Here is a 25460-nt window from a genome sequence, read left to right as displayed (position 1 = left end):
AATCTTGTAAGTTTATTAAAAATGCTCACAGTTCCTCAATAGTCTTCATTTATCACATCATGTAAAGTGCTAAAACTACAATTTTCACCTTAAATCTTTACTAAAAGTTGCTTTGCACATAAAAATATGAGAGGTACCATTAATTTTGTATAGAAAATTCAGAAGCACTCATATTTGCCTCATGCTCTTTTCTATAATGCAAAGTTACCAGTTGAGTATTTCCCAAAAAAACTTGTTCCAAAATAAAAGTTTAAGTTCTCTGACTTGAACACTAGAACTTGAAATTTTCAGTATGAAATCTTGCATTTCATTAAATGAGTGGATAACATTTTTTCAGGCAACAACCAAAACAAAAACACTCAACACAGATTCCTTCAACCTCATGACATTTGAAGGGCACAAGAGCATAGAATATCCAAAAGGCTGCTTTTATTGGATATTCTAGTAAAGGACATTCAACACACACATATATAATGGGAATCTAAATTTCAGTAGCAATGATGAACAAGAAAATACTAACAATGATTTTGCTTATCATTCACTTGGTTTAGTGAACACTTATTTGATTTTTTTACATTTCTATGTATTACAGTATCTTCCTAGTTTAGTAACAGCTTTGCTAAGCTACATCTAGGAGTGACAATTAATTTTAGTAGAAATTCACTCCCAGGCTACTTTTATAGTCATTTGAACAGTTTGGTGTTATTTTACACGCAATTTTATAACTCTATAACATTCATTTAATCTAGTTCAATGATGCTGAACCCCAGATGCCATAAGACATTACAGGAAAGCAGTTACTGCACATATGGAGTAACTAACTACTTTTTCTGAACATTAATTTTTCTCTTAACAGGTTGAAATGGTATTTAGAAAAAAAGCCACCACTCCATATTAAAGGTTTTATATTATGGACTTGCAGAGATGGGCTACCTGTTACAGCTGTGATCCTAGCCATAAAGTTCTTATTTACAAGCATCAGCTTTTCAAGTCTAAAGTAATAGTGGCTTTCTCCAGCCTTCTTAAGGACATTGGTATTAAACATTCTAACCAGGTCACCTGAGAGGGCTGGGGCTGGGGGTTGGGGGGAGAGGCTTTCCTCATTTGTCATATGCGGGGGTTGGATATAATCAGGGATTCTCACAATGATGTCTGAGGACCATCCACATTAGCGTCCCTGAGGAGCTTGCTGGACAGGCAGACCCTGGCCCCCCGGGACTGCTGAGTCATTCTCCCGAGTCCAGGCTGAGATCTGCACATGAAGTAAGCTCCCAGGGATCCTTCTGCATGCGAAGGGGTGGGAAGCAGTGATAGATGATCTCGAAGGTCTCTTCCACTCTAAAATTCTAAGAGTCTATGAGTTTTCTTTTAGAAATGTTGTATTGTTGGCAAGATGAAAGTACCTGTACAACAGCAGAAGGTGACTTTCAGCCTGAATGGGTTGGCCTAAATCAGAAGTGTTCTTAGATTCTTAATAGAAAATAAAAACACACAACAGTAGAGGCTGACGTGTGAGGATGCTGTTTGGGGCTTTTTCCTCATGGGAGAAGTAGAGGAACAAGCCACCTAATGAACGCACTGCAGCCCAGGTTCCCGGGCTTCTCCGCTCCCTGCTTCCTGTCTTCTTCCTCTTCACCTGACTGCTCTCAGCTGCTGAGAAACTACCCAAGCTTTCTACAGTCCTGTCACCAAACTCTTAAGTAATTTTTAATTGATCTGAATATATTCTTTTAGGAAATAAACTTCTACAGGCAGTCCTCTACTTTCATTTGTAATAAGTGAAATCTTATAGAAACATAGAATATAGTAAAAGTGAATGGCCAATGTATTTTAAAAGGGGAGTTTCATATTCAGAAAGCTAAAAAAGAAATCAAACTACAGTTTTACTTTTCTTATGCATAATAGTTGAATATTTCCTATATGTTAATTTATTTCATTATTTTTCTTCATAACTGTTTACAGGCTCATTGAAAGCCTAAGGTTTGAGGTTTTTCAAAGTATATCTGGAGAATTCTATCTTTGATGCATTTTCCTAGGTATAGGAGAGCTAAACTTCTATTGGTAGTATCTAGTTTTTATAAAATCATAAGAGTAAAATGCAGTAGACTCTTAAAATAATTATACAAATATAGCTGAATACATTATGCTGCTGAGCCAGACGCTGGCTGGAAGGCAGCGCCACCATGGGATGGCTCCGAATGCCATCAGCTCAGTGTAAGTGCCCAGGTGAGGTTCCCACAACAATGCCCACCTGCAGTCATAATCAGGCCACTTTCAAACACCAGGCTGGAACACCACTGTAGGCACACAGTGAGAATGACAAATGTGAACTGTTAATAACAAGAAAGTCTGAGTATGTATATAGTCTTATCAGTGTCCTGACCGGATCAGATACTTGACCAGGGTGACTTGTGGGGGGGTTAGGTTGACAGACTTTGCATGTTCTTGGTTTAAGGAATCCTGGACTAGATGTAGCCTGCAGACTTCAATGCCCACACTGTTGCTTGTCAGCCCCATGTCCTTTAAGAAAGGATAGAGTCAGCGAAGAGGTTCTGTGGCTAGATTGTACATTGTATCTAGTGGACCCAACTTTACTCAAAGCTTCTTTTAACTATAAAGCCTTGTGACTGTGTATTAGATACAGACATGAACTAAATTCAGGAATGAAATTGAGAAGGTTAGAGTCAAGTTCATTAGAGTTGTTTTTCTTTTCATTTTTTCTGTCAATTGTACCATAAATTTAACAGCCACATTAAATTTATATGTTCACTCTGAACTTGCCCCGCATTTCAGAGATGTGGAACAGTGAAGGGAGAGTAGCACTCTCTCGCTTCAACAGAGAGAGTCAGCACTTCCGGAGTGCTTCCAAAGGAAAAGTGAAATATAGACGAGTTACTGTAAACGAGTATTACTCATCCTTATCTAATAAGTGCACTTTCGTGATGCAAACAGTGAAGCCCCAAAGCTCTGACAACCTCCGCGATGAGGGGAGGTGAAGAAACAAGCTGGCTTCCAAGCTCCAGGTCCCAGACCCTGAGGAACCACAAAGACAGGACAGTGAGCTCCTTGGCTAGGTGTATATCTGTGTGGGGAGTTTAGACTGCACCTGCAAGGACTTGGCTGAAAAACAAAAACAGGATTCTACTGAAAGGTCTCACTTTCCCCAGCATTGGTCGAGATGCGTCTACTGCCCTAACATAAAAGTCACATGGCCCAGAAAATACTTCCTTGTATCTCCGAAGAGTACTGGCTTCTTTAATCCAAGAAGGTAATGAGAGGCTTTTAAACTGGTCAATCACGTTAGCTCATGTAACATCTTCTATGAATTAAATATTCACTTAAAACAATGTCTAAAGGAAAATCTGACAAAATAATCTCTTAATGTAATTAAGATGATAGGTTCTTAATTTAGACAAATTAAATCCTCTCACAGTTGGTATTTTCCATACGGTCAAAAATAGTTGCACAAGTCCTGTGGGACAAGAGTCTAGTTTGTGTGTTAAAAGCCATGTTTCATGATCATAAACAATGTAACTAGAAAAACATTAATGTGAGCCTAACATTCCTACTTATTTATTTTTACTTCAAGAGCGACATACATGCAAAAGTTGAACATGTCACCACAATGCTTTTAAATAAAGTTCAGAAATAAAAATACTTCAAAATCCATTTACTAATGGAAGTATATATGACAATTATAATGTAGATAAGTCAATTATATCCTTTTTCTAATCTATCAGAAAAAATACTTATCAAAAAGAGTTTTTATTCATGTACAGAATAATTTTTTTAAATCCTTAATGGATAATAAAAACAAGTTGGATGTTAGTATAATATTTAAAGAAACAAGTTCCAGGCTTTTGAAAAAATGGGTCTGATATCCTTATACCTCATATTAAGATCACTGAAGAAACTAAAGTTGAGAAACAAAGCATTTAAAAAAAAACAAAACCTACAATCATTGTTATTATAGTTGATATGGTTAGTAATGCAAATGAAGGGCCCAACTTTCATAACTAGATATTGCTGAAAGTCCTATCAACTGTCTAAATGAAGAATGTTATTTACAAACCACAGGATGAAGGCTTAGTACCTCCATGTCTCTCTGCTGGTCAACACTGCAAAAGGAATTAAAAATCCTGGGTACACTGAAGTTCTGGGCACTTGGCATTACACATTTTACAAAATGTGTAAGCATGCATCAGTGGCCCTGACTCCAAGAAGCGCCAGCAGGAGGAGGCACCCTCAGACGGGCCTGCCTCTGTCAGAAAGAAGCACAGGAAGGTTGGCAGAGTCATGGAGGGAAAGAGGCATCTTTGAACAAGTCTTGATGTTCCAGAGGGTGGCCATTTCCTTCTATTAAAACCACTATTTTTTTGGTAACTTAATATATATTAACAACTCCCAAAGCTAATATGAACAGAATGCAATCAAAATTCAACTTCGTGAATGTTCACATTGGTCCTGGAAATGAGATTTAACTTTGGAGGACTCCAGATCTTTGGAAATGACATACAATGTGAGCAGGAAAGGGGTCATTTAACAAAATGTATCAAATTGCTGTGGAAAACCTTAGGTGGGTACACATGCCCAAAATTTGCAAGAAGCTTAGTTTAAACAATTAAAGTATTCCTTCTTTAAATCAGAAGTATAGTTTCTTATTTGGAGAAATTTCTTGTCACCATTTTAAAGCTTCCTTTGAAAAGGCCAGGTTGGAATTCTGGGTAGGAAGATGTCACAGAGTCCCATCCTCGAGTTGGATTTGTATCCTGATACTAAACTGTGATTATAATTTTCATGTCAGGCAACCCAACTATTATTTTCCTTTTATAGCTAAAAAAAGTTTTAAAAAGTAAAAATAAAAGTGTGTGCTGTCAGCACAAAATCTGACTAAGTGTGGTTTTTCTTTTACCTAGGACAGAAAGAGCAATGCCCAGTGCCTAGTATACAGGAACGTGTCACACAAACAATCAAGACAGGTTCCATGGCCAGTATTCCTTCGAGTGCAGCCTGGTTTCCAAAAGTGGTCCTGTCACAGTTATGCAAATTTCATTAACTAGGTACAGTACCTTGAAGGGAAACTGATTTCTTGTGCCTCAATGAAAGGAGAGTGTACAAAACAAGAATTAGATAAAATAAGGAATTTAAATGGGCAAAAGGAATTGGAATGAAAAGAACAGAATTTAGAAAGAAAAAAAAAGCAAGCAACGTGACAGTAAAAACCCCACACAATCTTCCCCCACCCCCCCTGCCACTCTGAGTCCTAATTGCCCGGTCTGCAAGGACAGAGACCCACTCTAAATTGACCAGCATCGGACTTCGGCACATCTCCTCTTCACTCTCCCTCCTGTTAAGACCGTTTCCAAAACCAATCAGCAAAGGACAAAGAATTCTTTACAGAGTGCAATTAGTGTTTTCCACGTCCACCTTCAAAAGCATGATGCTCTTCATGGGCTAAAGGACAGAAAAAAACAAAAAAGAAAAAAAGGAAAGAAAACTTTAAGCAAAGGATGGGGCAACCCTTCTCTAAGGCATCTCATTCAGTTTCCCCAAATGTTGGCAAGAATTCAAATACCTTTTTGTGCCAGTAACTGTTAGGTAAGGTGTGCGTTTCCTGAGGAATGTAGTAATGAAAATTAAAACAAGGAATAGACAGGCAGTGGGCACGCTGCCTGCTTCTTATACTGAGCTGGAGAGGAGCAGCACTCAGACAGCGGGCGGACGGAGAGCCTGTGGCTCCCAGCTCGGAGCCAGCGAGCGCCGCAGGGAAAGGTGCGCCCACAGAGTGCGGGAGTTGGGAGGGGCCTCACTGACCCAAGGCAGGGCCATTCAAAGTCTGCCTTTAAAAATAAAACAGAACAAAAACAAAACAAAACAAACAACAGAAGGGTGGTAGCAATTATGTCTCCCCATCTCCGAATGTCCTCTGTGGGAAGTGAAGCTTCATAAAATTGATGTCTTATTTTTTCCAAGCGTTATTTTTCCTCCCACCTCTCCTGTTTGGCTTGTAAAATTACCAATGACAATGTAAAACTCTAGACTAAGAAATTATCAAAAATATTTTTCCAAGACTTAAAATTTTAAAAAGTAAAAGTGGGAAATGGGAGACCTATGAAATACATAACATTTCCTTCAAGGCAAAGGGCCAAGACTGTGGATCTCCTTTCTGGACCTGGGTACCCGTCACCATGAAGCAAGGGCAGATTCTCTTCTCTTCAGTGGAAAAGTCTCTGGCCTGGGTCTGATTAAACCAAGGGCCATGCAGGGTCCCCTGAGCTCTATCCCCCCACCCCTACCTGGGTGCTCTTATAAGAATGTTCTCCTTATAACAATTTACTAAGTTACACATTTGTTTTGGGTAGTTTTTCCATATCTTTGTATCTTTATTTTACAATAAGAAGTTTTAAAAAGTGATGTTTCATAAAACAAAATCAATGAGTACATAAATTATGCTTACTGGCTTCTAAAATGTTAAAATCTTGCCACACAGTAACCACTAGCAGTGAAGATGTCCCGGAGGCACATGTAGGCTGGCCGGTTTCACTCTGCAGTGGCACACAACTCTTGGGTTTAACATGGGCAGATGCCTTCAGACTAGTGGGTGGGGATGGGACCGTTTCCCTTCAGGTTCATCCTGGACACTGACCCCACCTTCTCTTTCCCTGGACAAAACACGGCGAGAATTGCACTGCTGAGGGTGGCCTGTAATCCAAACTGATTTAACTGAATACAAGGAGAACTTTACAAATATTTCACTTCGTGTGTGTGTGTGTGTGTGTTTTAACAAAGAAAGCTTGGCTTGCTCTGTGATGAAACACACAGTGCCACTGAGTGCCCAGGGGCCACAGTCCAGGGATGCTGGACTCCAGGAGAAATGTCAGGAGACAGGAACTCCCCAAAGGTCTTATCACTTCTGGATGTGAGGGACACTAGAGTGCTGTGACTGGAACCAGTCACAGAGACAGCAGAATAGAGCATCAGATGTGGGAGAGTCCTGGGAAGCAGAGGAAGCTCGATTCGCCACAGGTGAGCCTTGGCAAAGGGGAATACAGAAATGCACAAATTCAAGATTCAGCAAACTTTTTCTGGAAAGGGGTATAGAATAAATATTTTAGGCTTTATGGGCCATACAGTTTCTGTGCCAATTACGAACTCTTGCACTGTAACACGAAGCAGCCTAGACACTGTGTACGGAAATGGGCGCTGCCAGGGGCTGGCACACCTTATGCACATGTGGACACTGACAGATGAATTCCATACAGTTTTCATGCATTGTGGTTCTTTTGATTTTTTTTCCAACTATTTAAAAACGTGACAGCCATTCGGAGCAGCAGCCCATACAAAAATGTGCACAGAGCAGGCAGACTTGGCTTGAGGCTCATAGTTTACCAACCTCTGCTCTAAACAATTTTCCTATCGAAAAAGACGTTTTGTCATTCAGCTGCTCTGGATAACCTATCAGAATTTGAAGAGAGGGGTTTCTGTACAATCTTTATCCACTATACAACTTATCAACAGCCCAATTCTTATCCACCCTGCGGAAAACCTGCTGTGTCACCTGGCTCTGCACCCTGTGAATGAATACTGATACCTGTGACCAAGACAGAGTGAAAACATGCAGTTGGCCATTTCTAACTCAGCTCACCCTACAATTGTTTCTTACCACACTGTGAGATTCCTGCCCACCCCCCAGATTTCTAGATCAACTCTGGAGTGTATGGTACATAACCCTACTGAGTAAAGGACTGCCTGCTTTATGTAAAATAAAAATAATTGCTTTCTCTCTGATTTAAATCTTTATTTGAATAATCTTTTGAGTTTTTAGATGTTCATCTATACCATTAAAATGTGAATTTCTAACGAGACCCGTAGCCTGTTCTGCATCACCCACAAACTTCACAATGGCATCTATCTTTAGAATGTCTACTCAGCTTGACTCAGCTGGCCAACCTGCAGGTCTGCCCCTTTGTTTGGCTTCCCCAAGCCTCCTGCCCATCAACAAAAGCTGGCAGGGATGTGTCATTGCTTGTACTGACCTGGTGGCTGCCATTGCCCTAAAAACCAAACTGACCGTTCTGTGGCTAATTCGCTAATGAAACACTGCTGCTAACCAACTGAACAGCTAATCACACAATTTTGAAGCAGAAGGGACCTTGGAGATCATTTAAGACCAACCTCCTCGCTACTTAGATGAGAAAGAATAAGGATGGAAGTTGTGACTTGCTCAAGGTCACACTGTTAAGGTGGAACAACAATCCAGAGTGCCTGACTTAGTAGTTCCAAACTGCTTTCTTCTCTTTGGAGTAAAATGTGGAGCTGGTTCAAAGGCAGTGAAGAACGTTTTAGCCCTGTTCATGAATGGCAGTGAGACATACTTCCTTCCAGGGAGTTTCTGCTGAGGTGCATCTTGTGGAGTAGAAAGAAGAAAAGAACCCTCAGTGGCCTTCCAACTAATATTTGGGTTGAAAATACAATTAATGTTTCCTTAGGGATGAAAATTTTATCTACAAATGTGCAATTTCCACACAGCACAGCCAATAAGCAACCTTCTGCAGTGCCCTCATTATCCCTTTTATTTAAATTGTCACCTCTAATTCAGATGCTAGGCATCTCTGGAATCCCTGCAGCCCAGTTCAGTCTTGTGCTGACATCTAACTCACCTGACCTGGTCATGTGGTTTCATTGAGGGAGGTCTTAGTTTTAATATGCTCCATCATACTAATACACTTATAAAACAAAATCTGACTTTTTTCCTCCTTTTTGGCAAACGGCTCAGAAAAGTGAAACAATAAAGGAAGTGTATTTCAGTGATTCTATGATGCGCTGCCCCCAGCGGCACCTCTGGAATTAATGGTGTGTCATAGTTTAACTGGGAGCCTTTTATTTTTCTTTCTTAGTGATACTAAAATAATACTTATTATCAAGGGCATCTTAGACTCAATAAAACACAGTAGTTACAAAAATCGGTTTACTGACTCCACAACAGTTTGGGAAATAGGAAGTTCATCAGGTATGTGCAGGCTGCCAATGCTTTGCTCCATCTCACTGTTGAAAGTGTAACCTGAAGTTTGATCTACAAAATATTTGGTTTAAAAGCACTGAGCTGTTTTCATTATGACAAAAATGACTTTTTAAAAAATAGCACACAAAAGCAATGAACATGAATAATGATGCAAACAATGGGTTCACACACCTATTCATACTTTTAACATGTCACCACTGTGCATGAATTCTCCTTCAGTTCTGTGTCACAGTTATTGAAATGAGGAAGTATTAGCATTTCAGTAGAACATTCACTCATCCGTCTCAGAAGAGTTCCTCCACAAATACAAATGTTATACAGTACAAATTGCTGTTTATGAAGGGATAATTGAATATCTACCTGCCAGCTCACAGAGTAACATTTTTGTTATTGTTGCTTCAAATAGAAGGTTAATTTTTTTTCTGAGAATGACAAATTTATGATCAGGTTTAAATTTTTGAAATGATAAATACAACATGTATCTCCTATTCTGATATATGTATTTAGGCAACAATTAGGTCTTATCTGTGCTGAGATGAAGCATTTTTTTTGAATACTTAAATGTATTTTATTGAAATATTTTCTGGATTATAGAATTTCAAGTGATTCTGCATTCACCTCATTTGCAACACAATTTCTATTTTAAAAAGTATGATAGAATTATCTAGAAAGTAATAACTGGAAACGAAGCACTTACGTTTATAAAATACTGCTTTAAAAGCTATGTTGGGTAGAAGTTCATAGATCTTTTCTAAAACGGTCGCTTTGCCCACTAAAGAGGCATTTACGTTCCAGACTTGGACTACGTTGTCTCGGTCCCGAACACTGACGCTGACTCCTATTACTTCATCATCTGAAGGGAAGGCAGGATAAAAAGAAATGAGTGATAATTTCAAGTCTGTCAGCAATGGTTTTAAGCACTTATTATTTTATCTGTAAACTATAAATAAGATGATAAAAAAGGTCGCACAAGGAAATCCATAATAAATATTTGTTTCTAAGGGAATTGTTGGACAAAAAAGCAAGTTATTGGGCAAAAGCTGTAGCAATCACATCACATTTAACCAGGGACTTAGATAAACAAAGTGTTCTAGCCAAACAAATTTTCCAGATAAGTAATTTACCCTTTTTAATACATTACCAAAGCTTTGTGACTATTTCTTACTGTTTTGGTAAGGCTTAAAAAAAACTGAGTTGCCTAAGTCTTCCCTCTGAAAGCCAAGTGAACTCAAATGAACTTTTCCTCGATGTTTGACTGTCTTTGTTCAGAACAGCAAGTATTTCTCCTGACTTCCTGCCAAGTGCTCAGAGATCTTAGTACTACTTGCCCCAACACTAACTAGACTCAGACTGTGTGTTCCAAGTTGCTTTCCACTTACTGATTCTTCCTTTTCTCCAATGCCTCTCTCTAGCCATTCTGTTCTGTGTTTGGGCTTTTAAACTGTGGGCTAGAGAATCAATGACCATCTGTCGGTACTGTGTATAAAGTAAGAGTATCTTCTGAGTGTGGCTCTGTTAACATAGTACTGCAGTAGATGGACATTAAAGCACTTATCCTCATTAATTAATGGAGGTCTAAATTCTGGATTTGGGGCTACCTTGTAGGTATCTGAAAATGACAGTGGGTCAATATGGTCTTCTTGCTGTACTCTCATACACTCCCTCGCAGCCACTTTGTGTATGTTAATTTGTAGCAAAATGACAGGAGTAAAGATTTTTGGCTCCTGGTTTACATGTTCATGACATGCTCATGAACTAGGGTCAGCTCTCTGTAACTGCATGCTCGGCACCAGTAAGTAAAATGAGAAAAGTAAGCATTAAAATTAAAAAGTGTTGCTTTAGGATATATACTTTGCCTAATTTACTGTAAATGTAAATAATTTACGTCCTCAGTTCTTTCAGTTGTCTTTTGCAAGTTAAAACATCCTAGTATTTAGATACAATTTAAATGAACACCTGTCCAATTTACTAAAGGAATTCATCTTCAGTAAAATAATTCCTTTCTCTCCTCCTTCTTTCTCTCCTTCCCTCCCTCCCTCCCTCACTCCCTTCCTCTCTTCCTTCTTTCTTTTTTAAATGAAGTTTGTCTAGCTAAATGTGTATGACTTGGCACTAAATGGTTCCATTTAAATAAATGTTTGAAAGCAGGTGGAATCAGCCTACGATTTGGAAGCTGACTGCCGGAACAGCTGGGGGAGGGAGGACGAGAAGGGATTTGGGGGTGGTGATATTCTGCTCCTTAATCTGGATGCTGGTTACAGGGGTCTTTTACTTAGAGAATATTTATCAAGCTGTACACATTTTGGCTTGTACACTATTTTGTGTATATGTCACATTTAAACAAAAATTTCCAAAAAACCAAATAGTATCTGATCATGGCCACAAAATAGGAACTTATTATTCCATCAAAACATTTGTTTTATTTATACCTTCAAAATATCAATGCTAGAGCTCAACTGTCAAATTTTATGTGACATTAAGCATAAAGTACCACTTTTAAGAATGGTCATGAAGTCCCTAGATCAGCCTTTTAGGAAATATGAGCATTCTCTAGTCTTTTGCTATTGCCCACTTCTACACGTCTGGTCAGAGGGTGCTGCCTATGCTGAACCAGCAATGTTTCCATGTGGCTCGGCTTCTGGCAGCTAGGCATAGCCTGCTAGCACAGTACTTTCAGAAATGGCACGGTAAGAGGCTGCAACTGTTATGCAAAGGCTCATCCATCAGCAAACATGTCAGTGTCATAGTCGAGCCAATCAGCAAACCCTCATTATTTTAGGGTGTTGGCAGTTCCTGACATTAGAGGCAGGAGGAGCCACTGTTTAAAGATGGAGACAGTGTGCCCAAAGAGATGAGTTGACTTGCTTCAAGTGGCACACCAGGTTCATGGAAGGTTAATAGTTAATGGTGCTTTGGTTTTCTGAGTCAACCACAAACAATTGGTCTTCTTTACTTAATCCTGGCTATTTATTATTACTTAGATAATTTTTCCTGGTTCTGGAAATAGGAATAATTCACACAGAATACTTCCTCTTGTAGGGATTTCTGTGTTTATAATTATACCTAGGATGCATTTTGGCTGCATATTGTGCAGTTGCTAAGCACTTCCTATTAAAACAGAGAAAATCTATATTTCAGACAATATCAGCCATGGCTGGTTTGCTCAGTGGATAGAGCATGGCTAGGTGAGTGGATGTCCCGGGTTCACCTCCTGGTCAGGGAACATAAAAGAAGTGACCATCTGCTTCTCTCCCTCCCCTCCCCCTTCTTTCTCTCTTCTCCTCCCAGAGCCAGTGGCTCAGTTGGTTTGGGCATCAGCGCCGGGCACTGAGGATAACTCCATTGGTCCAAGCATGTCAGTCCGTCTGAGGCACTAAAACTATATCGGTTTATTCGAGCTTCGGCCCTAGCTGGGGAGTGGCCGGGTGGATCCCAGTTGGGGCACATGTGGGAATCTGTTTATCTATCTTGCCTCCTCTTACTTAAAAAAAAAAACAAGACAGTTTCATCTAACACAGGTTCTGTCTTAAGTCAATAAAAACCATAGTATAAAAAGAAAGCAAAACAAGCAGAATTCTCACAACAGCGAGCGAGACGGGTGTGAGACTGCGGGGAGACGGGTGTGAGACTGAGACTGCGGGGAGACGGGTGTGAGACTGAGACTGTGGGGAGACGGGTGTGAGACTGCGGGGAGACGGGTGTGAGACTGAGACTGCGGGGAGACGGGTGTGAGACTGAGACTGCGGGGAGACGGGTGTGAGACTGCGGGGAGACGGGTGTGAGACTGAGACTGCGGGGAGCCGGGTGTGAGACTGAGACTGCGGGGAGATGGGTGTGAGACTGAGACTGCGGGGAGACGGGTGTGAGACTGCAGGGAGACGGGTGTGAGACTGAGACTGCGGGGAGACGGGTGTGAGACTGCGGGGAGCCGGGTGTGAGACTGAGACTGCTGGGAGACGGGTGTGAGACTGCGGGGAGACGGGTGTGAGACTGAGACTGCGGGGAGACGGGTGTGAGACTGAGACTGCGGGGAGCCGGGTGTGAGACTGCGGGGAGACGGGTGTGAGACTGAGACTGCAGGGAGACGGGTGTGAGACTGAGACTGCGGGGAGACGGGTGTGAGACTGCGGGGAGACGGGTGTGAGACTGCGGGGAGCCGGGTGTGAGACTGAGACTGCGGGGAGACGGGTGTGAGACTGCGGGGAGCCGGGTGTGAGACTGAGACTGCGGGGAGCCGGGTGTGAGACTGCGGGGAGACGGGTGTGAGACTGAGACTGCAGGGAGACGGGTGTGAGACTGAGACTGCGGGGAGACGGGTGTGAGACTGCGGGGAGACGGGTGTGAGACTGCGGGGAGCCGGGTGTGAGACTGAGACTGCGGGGAGACGGGTGTGAGACTGAGACTGCGGGGAGACGGGTGTGAGACTGAGACTGCGGGGAGACGGGTGTGAGACTGAGACTGCGGGGAGACGGGTGTGAGACTGAGACTGCGGGGAGACGGGTGTGAGACTGAGACTGCGGTGGGACGGGTGTGAGACTGCGAGGGAGACGGGTGTGAGACTGCGGGGAGACGGGTGTGAGATTGAGACTGCGGGGAGACGGGTGTGAGACTGAGACTGCCGGGAGACGGGTGTGAGACTGAGACTGCGGGGAGACGGGTGTGAGACTGCGGGGAGACGGGTGTGAGACTGAGACTGCGGGGAGACGGGTGTGAGACTGAGACTGCGGGGAGACGGGTGTGAGACTGCGGGGAGACGGGTGTGAGACTGCGGGGAGCCGGGTGTGAGACTGAGACTGCGGGGAGACGGGTGTGAGACTGAGACTGCGGGGAGACGGGTGTGAGATTGAGACTGCGGGGAGACGGGTGTGAGACTGAGACTGCGGGGAGACGGGTGTGAGACTGAGACTGCGGGGAGACGGGTGTGAGACTGCGGGGAGCCGGGTGTGAGACTGAGACTGCGGGGAGACGGGTGTGAGACTGAGACTGCGGGGAGACGGGTGTGAGACTGAGACTGCGGGGAGACGGGTGTGAGACTGAGACTGCGGGGAGACGGGTGTGAGACTGAGACTGCGGGGGGACGGGTGTGAGACTGCGAGGGAGACGGGTGTGAGACTGCGGGGAGACGGGTGTGAGATTGAGACTGCGGGGAGACGGGTGTGAGACTGAGACTGCCGGGAGACGGGTGTGAGACTGAGACTGCGGGGAGACGGGTGTGAGACTGCGGGGAGACGGGTGTGAGACTGAGACTGCGGGGAGACGGGTGTGAGACTGAGACTGCGGGGAGACGGGTGTGAGACTGCGGGGAGACGGGTGTGAGACTGCGGGGAGCCGGGTGTGAGACTGAGACTGCGGGGAGACGGGTGTGAGACTGAGACTGCGGGGAGACGGGTGTGAGATTGAGACTGCGGGGAGACGGGTGTGAGACTGAGACTGCGGGGAGACGGGTGTGAGACTGAGACTGCGGGGAGACGGGTGTGAGACTGCGGGGAGACGGGTGTGAGACTGAGACTGCGGGGAGACGGGTGTGAGACTGAGACTGCGGGGAGACGGGTGTGAGACTGAGACTGCGGGGAGACGGGTGTGAGACTGCGGGGAGACGGGTGTGAGACTGAGACTGCGGGGAGACGGGTGTGAGACTGAGACTGCGGGGAGACGGGTGTGAGACTGAGACTGCGGGGAGACGGGTGTGAGACTGAGACTGCGGGGAGACGGGTGTGAGACTGCAGGGAGACGGGTGTGAGACTGAGACTGCGGGGAGACGGGTGTGGGACTGAGACTGCGGGGAGACGGGTGTGAGACTGCGGGGAGACGGGTGTGAGACTGCGGGGAGACGGGTGTGCGGGGAGACGGGTGTGAGACTGCGGGGAGATGGGTGTGAGACTGAGACTGCGGGGAGACGGGTGTGAGACTGAGACTGCCGGGAGACGGGTGTGAGACTGCGGGGAGACGGGTGTGAGACTGAGACTGCGAGGAGACGGGTGTGAGACTGAGACTGCGGGGAGACGGGTGTGAGATTGAGACTGCGGGGGGACGGGTGTGAGACTGAGACTGCGGGGAGACGGGTGTGAGACTGAGACTGCGGGGGGACGGGTGTGAGACTGAGACTGCGGGGAGACGGGTGTGAGACTGAGACTGCGGGGAGACGGGTGTGAGACTGAGACTGCGGGGAGACGGGTGTGGGACTGAGACTGCGGGGAGACGGGTGTGAGACTGAGACTGCGGGGAGACGGGTGTGAGACTGCGGGGAGACGGGTGTGAGACTGCGGGGAGACGGGTGTGAGACTGAGACTGCGGGGAGACGGGTGTGAGACTGAGACTGCGGGGAGACGGGTGTGAGACTGAGACTGCGGGGAGACGGGTGTGAGACTGAGACTGCGGGGAGACGGGTGTGAGACTGAGACTGCGGGGGGACGGGTGTGAGACTGCGAGGGAGACGGGTGTGAGACTGAGACTGCGGGGAGACGGGTGTGAGACTGAGACTGCGGGGAGACGGGTGTGAGACTGAGACTGCGGGGAGACGGGTGTGAGACTGCGGGGAGACGGGTGTGAGACTGAGACTGCGGGGAGACGGGTGTGAGACTGAGACTGCGGGGAGACGGGTGTGAGACTGCGGGGAGACGGGTGTGAGACTGCGGGGAGACGGGTGTGAGACTGAGACTGCGGGGAGACGGGTGTGAGACTGAGACTGCGGGGAGCCGGGTGTGAGACTGAGACTGCGGGGAGACGGGTGTGAGACTGCGGGGAGACGGGTGTGAGACTGAGACTGCGGGGAGACGGGTGTGAGACTGAGACTGCGGGGAGACGGGTGTGAGACTGAGACTGCGGGGAGACGGGTGTGAGACTGAGACTGCGGGGGGACGGGTGTGAGACTGAGACTGCGGGGAGACGGGTGTGAGACTGAGACTGCGGGGAGACGGGTGTGAGACTGAGACTGCGGGGAGACGGGTGTGAGACTGAGACTGCGGGGAGACGGGTGTGAGACTGAGACTGCGGGGAGACGGGTGTGAGACTGAGACTGCGGGGAGACGGGTGTGAGACTGCGGGGAGACGGGTGTGCGGGGAGACGGGTGTGAGACTGCGGGGAGATGGGTGTGAGACTGAGACTGCGGGGAGACGGGTGTGAGACTGAGACTGCGGGGAGATGGGTGTGAGACTGAGACTGCGGGGAGACGGGTGTGAGACTGAGACTGCGGGGAGAGGGGTGTGAGACCGCGGGGAGTGGGTTTGAGACCGCGGGGAGAGGGGTGTGAGACCGCGGGGAGAGGGGTTGTAGACCGCGGGGAGACGGGTGTGAGACCGCGGGGAGAGGGGTCTGAGATCGCGGGGAGAGGGGTTTGAGGCCGCGGGGAGACGGGTGTGAGACCGTGGGGAGCGGGTCTGAGACCGCGGGGAGACGGGTGTGAGACCGCGGGGCGAGTCGGGTGTGAGACCGCGGGGAGATGGGTTTGAGACCGCGGGGAGACGGGTGTGAGACCGAGGGGAGAGGGGTGTGAGACCGCTGGGAGACGGGTGTGAGACTGAGACTGCGGGGAGACGGGTGTGAGACTGAGACTGCGGGGAGCCGGGTGTGAGACTGAGACTGCGGGGAGACGGGTGTGAGACTGCAGGGAGACGGGTGTGAGACTGAGACTGCGGGGGGACGGGTGTGAGACTGCGAGGGAGACGGGTGTGAGACTGCGGGGAGACGGGTGTGAGATTGAGACTGCGGGGAGACGGGTGTGAGACTGAGACTGCGGGGAGACGGGTGTGAGACTGAGACTGCGGGGAGACGGGTGTGAGACTGAGACTGCCGGGAGACGGGTGTGAGACTGAGACTGCGGGGAGACGGGTGTGAGACTGCGGGGAGACGGGTGTGAGACTGAGACTGCGGGGAGACGGGTGTGAGACTGAGACTGCCGGGAGACGGGTGTGAGACTGAGACTGCGGGGAGACGGGTGTGAGACTGAGACTGCGGGGAGACGGGTGTGAGACTGAGACTGCGGGGAGACGGGTGTGAGACTGAGACTGCGGGGAGACGGGTGTGAGACTGCGGGGAGACGGGTGTGAGACTGAGACTGCGGGGAGACGGGTGTGAGACTGCGGGGAGACGGGTGTGAGACTGAGACTGCGGGGAGACGGGTGTGAGACTGAGACTGCGGGGAGACGGGTGTGAGACTGAGACTGCGGGGAGACGGGTGTGAGACTGCGGGGAGACGGGTGTGAGACTGAGACTGCGGGGAGACGGGTGTGAGACTGAGACTGCGGGGAGACGGGTGTGAGACTGCGGGGAGACGGGTGTGAGACTGAGACTGCGGGGAGACGGGTGTGAGACTGCGGGGAGCCGGGTGTGAGACTGAGACTGCGGGGAGACGGGTGTGAGACTGAGACTGCGGGGGGACGGGTGTGAGACTGAGACTGCGGGGAGACGGGTGTGAGACTGAGACTGCGGGGAGACGGGTGTGAGACTGCAGGGAGACGGGTGTGAGACTGAGACTGCGGGGAGACGGGTGTGAGACTGAGACTGCGGGGAGACGGGTGTGGGACTGAGACTGCGGGGAGACGGGTGTGAGACTGCGGGGAGACGGGTGTGAGACTGCGGGGAGACGGGTGTGCGGGGAGACGGGTGTGAGACTGCGGGGAGATGGGTGTGAGACTGAGACTGCGGGGAGACGGGTGTGAGACTGCGGGGAGTGGGTTTGAGGCCGCGGGGAGAGGGGTGTGAGACCGCGGGGAGAGGGGTTGTAGATCGCGGGGAGACGGGTGTGAGACCGCGGGGAGAGGGGTCTGAGATCGCGGGGAGAGGGGTTTGAGACCGCGGGGAGACGGGTGTGAGACCGTGGGGAGCGGGTCTGAGACCGCGGGGAGACCGGTGTGAGACCGCGGGGCGAGTCGGGTGTGAGACCGCGGGGAGATGGGTTTGAGACCGCGGGGAGACGGGTGTGAGACCGAGGGGAGAGGGGTGTGAGACCGCTGGGAGACGGGTGTGAGACTGAGACTGCGGGGAGACGGGTGTGAGACTGAGACTGCGAGGAGACGGGTGTGAGACTGAGACTGCGGGGAGACGGGTGTGAGACTGAGACCGCTGGGAGACGGGTGTGAGACTGAGACTGCGGGGAGACGGGTGTGAGACTGAGACTGCGGGGAGACGGGTGTGAGACTGAGACTGCGGGGAGACGGGTGTGAGACTGAGACTGCGGGGAGACGGGTGTGAGACTGAGACTGCGGGGAGACGGGTGTGAGACTGAGACCGCGGGGAGACGGGTGTGAGACTGAGACCGCGGGGAGACGGGTGTGAGACTGCGGGGAGACGGGTGTGAGACTGAGACTGCGGGGAGACGGGTGTGAGACTGCAGGGAGACGGGTGTGAGACTGAGACTGCGGGGAGACGGGTGTGGGACTGAGACTGCGGGGAGACGGGTGTGAGACTGAGACTGCGGGGGGACGGGTGTGAGACTGAGACTGCGGGGAGACGGGTGTGGGACTGAGACTGCGGGGAGACGGGTGTGAGACTGAGACTGCGGGGAGACGGGTGTGAGACTGAGACTGCGGGGAGACGGGTGTGAGACTGAGACTGCGGGGGGACGGGTGTGAGACTGAGACTGCGGGGAGACGGGTGTGAGACTGAGACTGCGGGGGGACGGGTGTGAGACTGAGACTGCGGGGGGACGGGTGTGAGACTGAGACTGCGGGGAGACGGGTGTGAGACTGAGACTGCGGGGAGCCGGGTGTGAGACTGAGACTGCGGGGAGACGGGTGTGAGACTGAGACTGCGGGGAGACGGGTGTGAGACTGAGACTGCGGGGAGACGGGTGTGAGACTGAGACTGCAGGGAGACGGGTGTGAGACTGAGACTGCGGGGAGACGGGTGTGAGACTGAGACTGCGGGGAGACGGGTGTGAGACTGAGACTGCGGGGAGACGGGTGTGAGACTGCAGGGAGACGGGTGTGAGACTGAGACTGCGGGGAGACGGGTGTGAGATTGAGACTGCGGGGAGACGGGTGTGAGACTGCGGGGAGACGGGTGTGAGACTGAGACTGCGGGGAGACGGGTGTGAGACTGAGACTGCGGGGAGACGGGTGTGAGACTGCGGGGAGACGGGTGTGAGACTGAGACTGCGGGGAGACGGGTGTGAGACTGAGACTGCGAGGAGACGGGTGTGAGACTGAGACTGCGGGGAGACGGGTGTGAGACTGAGACTGCGGGGAGACGGGTGTGAGACTGCAGGGAGACGGGTGTGAGACTGAGACTGCGGGGAGACGGGTGTGAGACTGAGACTGCGGGGAGACGGGTGTGAGACTGAGACTGCGGGGAGACGGGTGTGAGACTGCGGGGAGACGGGTGTGCGGGGAGACGGGTGTGAGACTGCGGGGAGATGGGTGTGAGACTGAGACTGCGGGGAGACGGGTGTGAGACTGAGACTGCGGGGAGACGGGTGTGAGACTGAGACTGCGGGGAGACGGGTGTGAGACTGAGACTGCGGGGAGACGGGTGTGAGACCGCGGGGAGTGGGTGTGAGACCGCGGGGAGAGGGGTGTGAGACCGCGGGGAGAGGGGTGTGAGACCGCTGGGAGACGGGTGTGAGACCGCGGGGAGAGGGGTGTGAGACCGCGGGGAGAGGGGTTTGAGACCGCGGGGAGACGGGTGTGAGACCGTGGGGAGCGGGTCTGAGACCGCGGGGAGACGGGTGTGAGACCGCGGGGCGAGTCGGGTGTGAGACCGCGGGGAGATGGGTTTGAGACCGCGGGGAGACGGGTGTGAGACCGAGGGGAGAGGGGTGTGAGACCGCTGGGAGACGGGTGTGAGGCCGCGGGTGAGACGGGTGTGAGACGAGTGTGAGACCGCGGGCGCGACGGGCGTGAGACCGCGAGTAAGATGAGTGTGAGACTCGCCACAGCAGTGTCTGGGCCTCAGGGCTCCTGAAGCTGCACCAGCCAGCACGGCAGAGGGCAAATTAGTCAATACCATTTTGTTAAAAAAAAAAAAGTCATAACTGAAAGCTGAAAAGGAAAAATGTTATTCTAAATGTTACCTCAGAAGCATCCAGAAGGAACTACTCAAGGAAAAAAAAAACAACTTTAGACAAGCCATTCAGGTCCCTTCTTTCAGTGGTTTCATGATGAACTAAACTAAAATTAAAAAACAAAATAAAAATGTACTCACAGAGGCTCTCAGAAATTCACTATTTGAAAATGGTCTCCAAAGTCAAGTCCTGAAGACCTGATATTTTAGCCTCAATAATGGGGGTAGGTGGGGTCACAGCTAATAACGGTGAGTGCCTCCTGCTCACCCTTGATATCACTCCCTTTCATCAGGGGACCAAGAGAGGAACAGGAGAAAGAGGACAGGGCTTGAGAGGGACAGAAAGAATTGTCTCTACCTAACTACAAGCCACTGGACACCAGAGGCACTTCCTCTCTGGAAGGATTGGAATAGGAAACTAACCACAAGTTGTGTTAAGATCCCAACTGATACCAACTGTTTTCTTTCTGCCTATTTACTTTGGACAGATGGCCATAGATACTGTTAAGACGAGTTATGAGGGAACATACACATGCCTATACACAGATGTATATGTGGCATACACACAGTAAACAGGCATGTATACATACACATAACACAATCACATGAAAAAATCTAAGAAACTTCAAAATTACAAAATAAACAACTTGAAAACGTAGAAAGTCAAACACACGCAAACTTCTGTAAGTAACAAGCACAAGCCAAGCAGACTCAGCGGCCCGAGCTGTGGCGCTTTACCTGCTGCAGCGCAGTCTGTGAACTGCTCCCCGATAGTCGCTAACAACAACTCTTTCCAAACTGTGGACTGGTGTAAAAAAAAAAGAATAAAAACCAAAAAACAAAACCAAAACCCCCCACAACATATATAAGTGTGTGTGTGTGTGTGTGTGTGTGTGTGTATAGACAATTATATCCAGGAGCTACACAAGTCCTATTTTCTGCAACTTCACATGCAGGCTGTATTTGGAGCCCACAGACATTGACAACTTACAGGCATAAACTCACAGCAGCAGTGTGTGTTGTCTTGTTCAACAAATCACTTTACATAGATAGATACAGTGATCCAGAATCACAAACTTCATGTCCAGAAACCTAGGTGTCCCAAGTCACAAAACTAATTTCCAGTGAAACCCTTGATAAAATTCAAACAATGAGGAGAATACATTCAAATGACATAATTTTCTGATTTCTTTTCCTCTCTGATTCAAAACATATCAACTGGTTATATTTGAATGCTTTAAGTAAAATCCTTCTCTTGAAAACCCTTTTCTGTTTTTCCTGCAGTTTATAAAGTACTTCCTAGGTCACACAGTACGAAGCACTTAGACCACGGTCTACCTTGCGCCAGTGAGAAAATAGAGTTCCTTCTACTCGAGATCTATGAATGCCATCCAACAAACAAGTTACTGAAGTCCTAAAAGTTCTACCAGTTATCCCCCCTTGAAAAGTTCTTGGTCCCATTTATCTTCCTTGTCCTGGCCCACAGTCTCTGAACTCTCCCAGAACTGTGTCTGAATCCTGACAGGCTGCTTAGTATCTGTGAACCTGGGCAAGTTACCAACCTCTCTGGGCATGTTTTCCATAGGCAAACAGGGAATGACAACCTCCAAGGTTGTGACCATGAAATCAGTCAACAAATGCATTCAAAGCACTTAGTACTGTGATTACAGCCAAAGGATTCAACCATTCCATAAATAGCTGTGTGTTTGCTATATGCCAGGAGCTCAGTACATATCAACCACAATAACAGTATTTATTATTGTGTTCCAATGAGCTGAGAGCAGCCTAGCTAAATTTTTAACCCAGTTACCAATTGTGACCTTTCTCTCTTAGGAGGGTTTTCTTCTGTTTCCCTAGGTCCTCCCTTCTGGTCTACTTGTCTCCTCTCTAGAGAGCATCCTCTCTGTGTTCTGTCTGTCCAACCTCAGTCTTGAACACTGTAGTGCTGGAGTTGAGAGAGGAGGAAGGAAGTTAGGGAAAGGAAAGTTCCCTGTCCTGTTTTGGATTCAGATAAGGTTGGCCCACAAGACTCCCACCTGCCAACAATTAAGTGTGCATCAAACTTCTCAGGATGGCGATGCTTATACAGACGTGAAGTGTGATTATCTGTGACAAAATGTGGCTGAGTGGGCTAACAAGGAAGGGAAAAGCATGGCTTTCAGCCTCTTTACACTGAAAGTTGGCATCAAGGTTGTTCTATTATAAATTCAAAGTCTAGTATCAGAAAATAACATAAAAAGAAAAACCTGTTCCTATTGAAATTAAATTCTCTCCTCTTACACAATCTTTTCCTTTCTTTCCTACAGTAGTTTTCTCTCCTCTTCAAGGAGACGGGTTTTTCATAGTCCTAACTTATCCGATTAGTCACTGGCTTCCCTGATATTTTTTATTATGTATTCCAAATAATGGGCAAATCCTGACTAATAGCTTGCATCTCTAACAAATAAATCTGGCCCCATCTTTAGGTATGCGCTTAAAGGAAAATGACTCCAGCTCAAGCCTTTGGGTCTCTGGAGACATTTCAATTCTTTGAGCTTATCCACATGAAAGAAACTATGAAAAGGTGAGAATGGGTAACATTTGCCCTTTCATCTATTTTCAAAGAAGGCTTTTGGTTTCCCAGGGAATGTTCCCAGATTTGAACATTCATTTTCAGTCAGCATAATAAATTAGAGCCCACCCATCTCTGGGAAATTGAGGTCTTTGAGGCTTGGCCATAGTAAACCTGCATCCTACCAGGCCACTCCTCCAGCGAGGTTCTCATCAGCCTCATGTGAAACCCCAAAGACTGGTGAGATCCAGGTCTCCCCAGAACCCCCACTCTTCACGCCATGGTCGTTCCCAGAACTGCTCTGCCCCTAGTTGAGGAGGGACAAGCCTTTGGTGGGAAGAAGCCTGCTTTACACCTTGTAAAGCCAACATCCGCATGTTAGTGATGGCTTGGTGAGGAAATAATCACATAAAGATGATAAACTTTCTGTAAAAACAATAGTCATTTAGCTCTTCAGACTATATGACACAGTGAAACTATCACAGTACTTCTCCCATCCAAGTACTAACCACGCCCAACCCTGCTTAGCTTCAGAAATCAGAAGAGATCAGGTGTGTTTAGGGTATGGCCGCGTAGACTATTACACCACTTCTATAGAGAAGTGAAATAGTATAATTTCAAAGTGACAGTGCAAGACAGAAAATCACCAAGGTTAGAACAGAATTTCTCACCCCTAGTCCTGTTCTGAGATGACCAGGCAGGCTGTCTGAAAAGCTCAAAATGTCATCTTCAATCAACCTCAAGCTCAGCCAGTTCTAAAAAAGGATCAGAACAAACCTACCGTGCTGTCCTTGGGAACTTTCATCTTCCACACACCGCCCTTTGCATTACTCTCTTCTTCCCTGGATCAAAGATCAACGTCTAAAGTTATACTCAAGGAGCAAGTGGTTGTACATACATGTACTTTAACAATAGATGACATTAAAAACAAAAAAACAAATAGTATTTTCCAATAAACTCTTCCCTAGACCTTTCAGTGGAGACAGAAGCAGATGAAAGAAAAAGGAAGGGGTGGGATGAAGAGGGAAGTAAATGGAATTTAGTGACCACAAGGGCAGAAAAGGTGAGGGGACACCAGATTCTTATCCCCAAGGAGGCTGCAGTGAGGGGTTCCCTAAATTACCAGGGGATGGACAAGTCATACAAATGTTTCACCTAGGGAAAGGCCTTTATACTTCATCACCAGGATAATGGCGCTGCCTCGTCTGTCTCTCGTATAGACCTTGTCTTTTAGGTCTATTAGGACAGTCAGCCTTTTGGTGGGAATTTGTTACGTTTTCCTGTTTAGTATCTGCTTCCTCACTGGTAAGAGCATCCCAATTTCCCTTTAAGGAGCCACTTGTCCCCTAATCTTATGTTAGACCCATTCAGATAGGGGTGACTGCTTCAAAGATGGGCTTATGATCCACATCTGCCCATGAAATACTGCCTCTTCGTAGTGTTTGTGATCAGCCAAGGATGGAAAGGTGACCCAAGTGAGCCAACAAGAGCCAGCCCTGATATACTCCTGAGGCTGGTGAATGCTGACACGAGTCACCTTGGAGAGGAGGCTGAGGGCACCGTGAGCCACTGTGCCGCCACCAGTGGGGCAGCCTGAGAATTCAATCAACGCAGAGGAAGCAAAGCAAGCCTGACGAAGCGCGTCATGTTTCAAATAATATTTGAATACTGTCAGAAATCAGCCATACCACTGAGCTTCTCAGTTACAGGGCCAGAAATTCCTTTTTTTTTCTTTTTCTTTTTTTGCTTAGATTTAGTTCCTGTCATTTGCTATGTAAAGAACTGAGATACATTCCTATTTTGTTAACGAATACATAACTTAGAATAGTTGAAAGGCATGATATAAGGATTTATTACTAACTGGGACTTCAGCCCAGGCAAACTGTCCACCACCCTCATCACTGCATGAGCTATTAAAAAGGACCCCTCACCCTTGCCTTCCCAGACCCTAGGCCATAGTCAGTAGCACACACTTTCTGTGGTCCATGTGAGAGATGTATCTTTGTGACATGAGTTTGTTCAACCACACAACAGACATAGATCCCACATCAACCCCTCAGCTCCCCACTAGCTTCTTCTACACTTTCCTACTCAACTGTCCAGGTCATTATTGAACAAATGAAATAAGAAATCCAAGTGATGTGACACCCCCCCATACGAAGGACTGCATTATACCTTCAGAGTGCTAGTAGCAAACTGTTTGTGATGAGACTGAAGGCGGCCCTTGAGGTAGGAGCACTGAGAAATCTTCCCACCATCCTGAGCCCAAGGTGACTGGGGTAGGGGGCAGGGGCTTATTTCATAATTAAGTAATAGCTAATATTACTTCCAGCACCACCTGAAGAAAACTTTAATGGCACTCCAATTCATTATGAAGTATTTAATGAGGGATATGATCACTTCCCTTCCACCCTAACCTCAAGTTAACATCAGACACTTACCAAAGTGGTCGCCTCTCGCCTCTCATTAAGTGATAACTACATCTCAAAGGCAGGTTAGTCACAGGAGGAATGTTATTGTACACACTCCAGAATATCTTTAAAAGAAAAACATATTGTTTAATATACCCAGTATTGATTTTTACTATACCACTAGATTATAAAAATTAGTGAATTAAAGGGGAAAAAAACAGATTCCATTAAGTCCTATCCATTCCAAATAGATTTTTCTCAGTGTTCTATTATATGTATAATTATCTGCTAGAAAATGTAACATAACATTAAAAAATGTTCCTTACTGAAGTCGGGACAAGTTCTAAGCTTCACAATGCTGTGGTTATGAAGCAAACATTTCTATGCAATGTATTTTCACATTGGATCTTGCTAATGATCACCCTGACAGGTAGGTGGCATCTAATCAAGTCTATCGTGCTGAGTATATGTGCTGAA

General features: G+C 47.5%; 1 protein-coding gene across 3 annotated transcripts in view; it reads right to left on the bottom strand.

Moving 5' to 3' along the window:
- Nucleotides 1-25460, bottom strand: part of EIF4E3 (eukaryotic translation initiation factor 4E family member 3) — an 83997-nt gene that overhangs the window by 27899 nt on the left and 30638 nt on the right. For 2 of the 3 annotated variants that reach the window (XM_066351809.1, XM_066351808.1), the window contains exons 3-6: nt 25014-25108; nt 23354-23414; nt 20760-20826; nt 9720-9875 (exon numbers count right to left, since the gene is read on the bottom strand). In XM_066351809.1, coding sequence (XP_066207906.1) covers nt 9720-9875; nt 20760-20826; nt 23354-23414; nt 25014-25108 — 379 coding nt within the window. Of the gene's footprint in view, nt 1-3549; nt 5455-9719; nt 9876-20759; nt 20827-23353; nt 23415-25013; nt 25109-25460 lie in introns of those variants that run through there. The other variant, XM_066351810.1, reaches the window with a different exon arrangement.

This window comes from Saccopteryx leptura, chromosome 10 (assembly GCF_036850995.1).
Source record: "Saccopteryx leptura isolate mSacLep1 chromosome 10, mSacLep1_pri_phased_curated, whole genome shotgun sequence".
NCBI lineage: Eukaryota > Metazoa > Chordata > Mammalia > Chiroptera > Emballonuridae > Saccopteryx > Saccopteryx leptura.
The sequence above is the reverse complement of the archived record's forward strand: the minus strand, read 5'-3'. Positions and strand labels throughout refer to the sequence as shown.